This window comes from Mesitornis unicolor, unplaced genomic scaffold (genome assembly GCF_000695765.1).
Source record: "Mesitornis unicolor isolate BGI_N332 unplaced genomic scaffold, ASM69576v1 scaffold39987, whole genome shotgun sequence".
NCBI lineage: Eukaryota > Metazoa > Chordata > Aves > Mesitornithiformes > Mesitornithidae > Mesitornis > Mesitornis unicolor.
In genome coordinates this window covers 15,869-22,265 of record NW_010196469.1, presented here as the reverse complement: position 1 = coordinate 22,265, position 6,397 = coordinate 15,869, and the positions used below count along the sequence as shown (strand labels likewise).

General features: G+C 39.4%; 1 protein-coding gene across 1 annotated transcript; it reads left to right on the top strand.

The window, feature by feature from the left end:
* The first annotated feature begins 762 nt into the window (after window positions 1-762).
* On the top strand, window positions 763-5,251 carry SNAP29 (synaptosomal-associated protein, 29kDa). The gene is made up of 4 exons (XM_010188492.1): window positions 763-953; window positions 1,658-1,743; window positions 2,790-2,873; window positions 5,094-5,251. Exons 1-4 carry the CDS (start codon window positions 799-801, stop codon window positions 5,249-5,251), a joined length of 483 nt encoding a protein of 160 aa, XP_010186794.1. The 5' UTR covers window positions 763-798.
* Window positions 5,252-6,397: the final 1,146 nt, after the last annotated feature.

Here is a 6,397-nt window from a genome sequence, read left to right as displayed (position 1 = left end):
GGGAAGGGGGGGGGGGGGAAAAGGCATGTTCCACTAGAATCTCTCAGTTTAGAGAGGATATGAACACAAGTTCATTGTTTTGCACCAGTGTTAGCTGCAGGCAACTTCCCTGCCAGAATTAATCTTTGGATTACTTTGTGTTGCTTAGCGTTTGTGCTGCTGAATTAGAAAGTAACATAACTGTATTTATCACAATTTCTAAATCCTGCACTGTTAGTGTTAGCTAAAAGATTATTCCTGCAGTGTGGGAAAATTCTATTTGCATTTATTTCCTTTGGTTATTCTCTTTCTAAATTATGAGGAACATCCCAGTAATGTGAAAACAGTAGCTCTTACCAATGAAGGTGTCGTTCACAACCAGAAGTAGTTCTGCTTGCTCACTTCTTTGCCTTAAACCTTTGCATTTTCACTGTATCGCCCATCTGGTGCCATGCTTGTTCCATCAAGAACAGATATAAATGTCAGCCTGACAAAAAGCCAATACAGAAAATTCCTGGATGCTGTTTGTAGCGGGTGTCAGGAACCTGGCATTGCGTAGTGAGGAGGCTTTTGTAACGGGTTCATGCTATGGCTGACCAGCAACTCTTGACTGAAATGCCCTGGAGGAAGAGGAGCGAGTGGAAAAGCTGTATACCTTTAGAAACAATATATACAGATGAAGGAACTGTTATTTTTGTTCAGTGTCTGTTAAATATGTTTGATGTCTTAATTTATCTTGGCTTTACTAGCTTCTCTCTTTCTGACAATATCTGGTAGGAGCTTGTACGTCAAGGGGAGGCGCTGAAACGCACAGAACAGATGGTAGATAAGATGGACCAGGACTTGAAGACTAGTCAAAGGCACATAAACAGCATTAAGAGTGTTTGGGGGGGCTTGGTAAACTACTTCAAAGCCAAACCTCCAGAGAGCAAGCCAGAGCAGAACGGAGCCCCTGAATATTGTACGAACAGTAGGTAAGTGAAAGAAATGTCTTACTTGGAGTTTACCTCCTGTGGTGTCACTGAACTGTCACCAGAAAATCAGAGTGTATAATAAAAGATCTGTTGGTTCTGTCAGGTAAACTCCTGAGGTGGTGTCTAGCTCCATTTTTCCATTGAGAAAGATACTTTTATTTATATTTGTAATTGTAAGAATATTTTTCTTATTTGTGGGAAATTAATTCATTGTATTTGTGCATTATCCTGCTTATTTTGGCCTCATCAGGAAATCATTATTTGTAGCATTGACATGCTTCCAGTTAAATATTATGTGTATTTCTCTAGCTTCTATTAAAAGCTGTAAATAAAAATTAATCACAGTGGAAGTGCTGTGTTGTACAGTACTTGTCTTTCTTCAGCTGAGAAATTTATGTAAAGCCTGGTAATGCTGCATGGATTGATTTCCTTCTTCACTCATCCTTCATCTTCCACTAGAAGAAAATAATAGATTGCCTCTAAGACAGGAGATAAAGTTTTGGTTTTGATGTTCAAGTTTCCATATGCTACTTTCAGCACTGAAGTGACCCGTTCTGCTTTCACTCATTTTAAAGCAACATTTTGGATCAGATCTAACAAATTTGCCCTTCTTGTATAAATGTGATACCTGTTCTTGTATAACAGATTCAGAATGAGGCCTGTGATCCATAGCAATGTTTTCTTTTTATTTTCTTTATTACTAGGTTAAAAGAAGCAATGATCTCTAGTAAAGAGCAAGAGACAAAATACCAGGAAAGTCATCCGAATTTAAGGAAGCTTGATAATTCAGGTTTGTTAACGTTAACACTGAATGTCTACCATCAACATGGGGCAAACTTGCACTGTGGTGAAGGCAGGGACCCTTCACGCTGCCCAACTGTTGGCTTATATTGCTGCCTAATGGCTGGAGATTTGTATCCCAGCCTTCATGACTCTGAATTCTAGAGAATTGTGCCCCTAAAACTCTTTATACCCATACGGAATATGTGAATTTTGTTTACTTGGGTACAGATTTTATTTAGCCCTTCCCATGAGGGATTTATGCTATGTCCACTAAAGACTTCAAAAGCATCCAGGTGCTTGTATTTGCACAGAGGAGACTATAGCCAAGAATCTGTATAATATGCAGGCAGCATTGTCCTATGTATGTCCAGAGGTTCTCCTTTTTAACCATCGCTTGTCATAGTTTTCCAGATGTTTTCCTTGTTATTTTGAACATGAGCTATAACCCTTGGTACTTAAGTCATTTCTTGACTCACGCAAGGAAGCAATCAGCGTTTGGTCTTGTTCCCCATCCTCACAATGTTTTAACTTCTGTGGTGACTTTTAAAGCAAGGTTCAGTTATTGTGGATTAGTCATAGTGAGAAAGCAGCAGGATATCTTTACAGTTGGAGTTCTGTAGGTAAAGAAATGCTTTTTGGTATCATTAATTTTCATTCCACTCCATGTAATATTAAAAGTGTGCCCAGTAGAGGGCAGAAATAACTCTCTGGTGGCTTGACCTGGAGGAACAGTAACTGCTGGTGGAAGTTACCAACCTACCTGCTTCGTTGGTCGGGTCTGGGTTTTTTTCCTCAGCTGCCCAGCAGAACTGCAAAAGCAGCTCAGAAGAGAATAACTGTAGCCTAATAACTATTGATCTTGAGGGGTGCCCTACAGTGGTGTTGGGCTGCATTCAATCCTCTTGCTAACAGGTTGTGATTACATGGCAGCTGTGGTCAGGCTAATTTTTAATAGCTGTTCTAAGACTCTAAAGCCTCTTCTTGTTAGCTTTTCTATTGTATGATACTCTGTATCTTATTTACTTCTAACAGACAATGATTTCAACAAAGCAGAATTAGTTTCTTCAGTGCAAAGGGATTCCTATCCGAAGAACCAACATTTGCGGGCTTACCACCAGAAAATTGATAACAACTTGGGTGAGTGAGAAAATTGAAGCTGTTTGATGTAACACAACTTTCATTTTTTTGGCTCTCAAGCCAGAGAAAATTACAAAGTAACATATTGCCAACAAACACTTTTTCATTTAGTTCACCTGTGAAATTTGACAATTTAAAAACTCCTTTGTATTCTGCATTTCAACGCTATCTATATGGCAGAATTGAATGTTGGATTGAAACATATATTATTTGACTGGTAGGATGCTGAGGGGTGTCTGTGGGTAAACTACTTGCAAGTATTAATAACAAATCTGAGTGAGAAATGCATTTCATGTGAAACCAGCTAGAAACAAGCTGGCTAGGATGCCTAGAATAGTATAAATCTACTGTGGAAACTGATACAGTATTGGCATCCAAACTTCAACCCTTCTGCAACATGCTTGCGCTTTAGAAACAGTTAGATTTTGAACTGCCTCTGTGCAAAGAGACCAGAGAGGAAAAGTCCCACACGAAAAGCATGAGTCCTCTTAGACCATACAATGACAATAAGAAAAACACTCTTGTCAAATCTGTCATTTGAATGAGGAAGTGGTGCTGATGTATCCCATAACGTATTTAGGTCGAGAGAGGTTCTCCTCCCACTTTACTCTGCCCTGGTGAGGCCGCATCTGGAATATTGTGTCCAGTTCTGGGCCCCTCAGTTCAAGTAGGACAGGGAACTGCTGGAGAGAGTCCAGCGTAGGGCTACAAAGATGATCAAGGGAGTGGAGCATCTCCCTTATGAGGAGCAGCTGAGGGAGCTGGGGCTCTTTAGTTTGCAGAAGAGGAGACTGAGGGGAGACCTCATTCATGTTTATAAATATTTAAAGGGTGAGTGTCACGAGGATGGAGCCAGGCTCTTCTCGGTGACAAACAATGATAGGACAAGGGGTAACGGACACAAACTGGAACACAGGAGGTTCCACTGAAATTGGAGAAGAAACTTCTTCTCAGTGAGGGTGACAGAGCCCTGGCCCAGGCTGCCCAGAGAGGTTGTGGAGTCTCCTTCTCTGCAGACATTCAAAACCCGCCTGGACGCCTTCCTGTGTAACCTCATCTGGGTGTTCCTGCTCCGGCAGGGGGATTGGACTGGATGGGCTTTGGAGGTCCCTTCCAATCCCTAACGGTCTGGGATTCTGTGATAACATTCAGGACATGAAAATGTTTCTTTGAATCATCTTGTAAGTTGACTGGAATATCACTGGGACAAGCAGGCTTATCACAATCTATTCTGAAAAAAATTAGGCAGGTGCTAATAATATTAATAAAGGAATACTGCTTCAAATCAACATCCAGATTATACCAGCATGGATACTTACTACCTTTTTTCCTAGAGATTGCCACTTACACTGAAAGATGTGTTCAGCTTACCTGACAGCTAAACTCAGATATTAAACTGAACATCAGTTTGGACCCAAAGATTTTTACAACTGTGCACAGCTTTTGAAATAAATGTTTTGCAGAAAACAGAGGAATCAAAAGTCACTAAATATTTAATTTGTGAATTTGCTGCTTTTCTTTTATTCCTTCCAAAAACAATGCAGCTGACTTTCGCTTCCTTTGTTGTTACAAAGTGCCTCTTTGCTTACATGTTTCACTGTTTAGCTGACCTAGAAAGAAGAGAAATCAGAAAATAATAGATCAAAGAGAAATAGTCAGGTGTAAGAGTTAGTGGAACCACATTGGTTCTACTCCCAAGCCATGCAAAACATACTGGCCTTAGAAGTACAATCAATGGTGCAATAAAATAGTTTCTTTGTAGCCAAATTAGAAAATCTGGAAATGGAATTTTTTTCATCTGTGTTGAATAATTAATTGCTTGAATCTTCTGTGTATTGATTATATCTCTGCATGAAGTTTAAATAAAAACAATTGAAGTTGTGAGCATATTGTGTATACTGAGCTGAGAGAAGATTACAGAGTTTTCTATAAAATACATCTAAAGAAAAAGTAAAAACTATAGTCATTTTATAAAGATCCAATTTGGTTTTAATCATTTGTAGTGAACTTGTAATGGAAAAAAGGACGTGATTATTTCTGGTAGTAATGCGGTAGAAGTGTTAAAATATTGGGGCTTCCACTATTGGAGGAGGATGCTCAGGCTTGAGCAGTAGCAACTAACATTTTCTAACCCATTGGAGAAGAGAGATTCCTGGTAGTGTCCATGTCAGCAGTGTGCTTTGTACTGCTTTGATTCCTTATTCCTCTCTTCATTGACAGATGAGATGTCCTCTGGGTTGAGTCGTCTGAAAAACCTAGCTCTTGGTCTGCAGACAGAAATAGATGAGCAAGATGACATGCTGGATCGGCTAACAAAGAAAGTAGAGACACTGGACGTCAATATTAAAAGCACTGATAAAAAAATCCGACAACTTTAAAGGATTTTTGGAAATCTTTTAGTTCTGTGTCAGTTCTTGGATGTCTTATCTCAACCAGTCTCCTTAATCCTGGGACAGTATCTGTTTCTCTTTTTTTTTCCTGATATGTTATTGATTTTCTTGCCATTAAAATTGCATAATCTTAAGTGCAGCATAATACCTTAAGTTTCTTCTTAATGTACATGGGAAAAGTGCATGCTGAGTAAAATCTCTCAGCACTTGATAAATGCTTTTGTGCTGGATGCCCTGCTCAGTTGTATAATGGTGCATCACATGCGTGGAGGAATTTGCAGTCTACAAAGCTTCAGTGTCCTTGGCCTGCGAGCTGTGATGAGAGAAGTAACTGCATTTTGCCTCCGTTTTGGGGAGGGGGCAGGGGGAACAGAATGTGCTGCTTTGTTCAGAACAAATGTTGCTAATTCCGTTTACCTACAGCTATTTTAAATTTCGAAAAAATGCCGATTTCCAGCTGTAAAAATAATTCAAAGTGACTGTTCTCTGGCATTTCTGAGGCTTAAAGAATGAACTCTTCTGTGGAAGTTGCAAAATATCAAGGGTGTCAAGCAGTAATGCTAACTTCCTCTGTGTGTTCCCTCTCCTAAGATGACTTTTGCCAAATGGTGGATCCATGAACTGTGAGTTTTATGTTTGGGTCACTAAATGCTGTCACCTTTACTGTATTTTTAGTAAAGATCTCTAAGGGTATCTTATGGTCTGCAAGAAATGTTGATTGACAGTGACCTAAAAAGTTTGGGTAAGAAAATCAGGATGTGAACATGTGTGCTCTTAAAGAGTCTTTTGTAGAAATTGTCACCATTTGCTGTTTTATTTTCTGCTCTTTTCCAGCTTATTCAGGTGGTTGTTTGAAAAATAGCTTCTGTTTTTGAAATGGAGAGTTGGTCTGATGTTGCACAAACAGATTATAGGAAATTGTTCTTTAATTTCACGTTTATTTCAAACGAGATTAGGGCTTGAGCAGATGCTGTGCTTTCCCAGGTAATGTAGCTTTTTAAGCAGCTCACTGTGGTTCACATTCTTCTGCATTGGCTTAGCAGGTGTGAAAAGTTTCTGCAAATGATGAAAAGCTCAGAAATGTTTTTGAGTCTTCCAGACACAAGTTGGACCTTCCAATTTGTTTTATTCTTT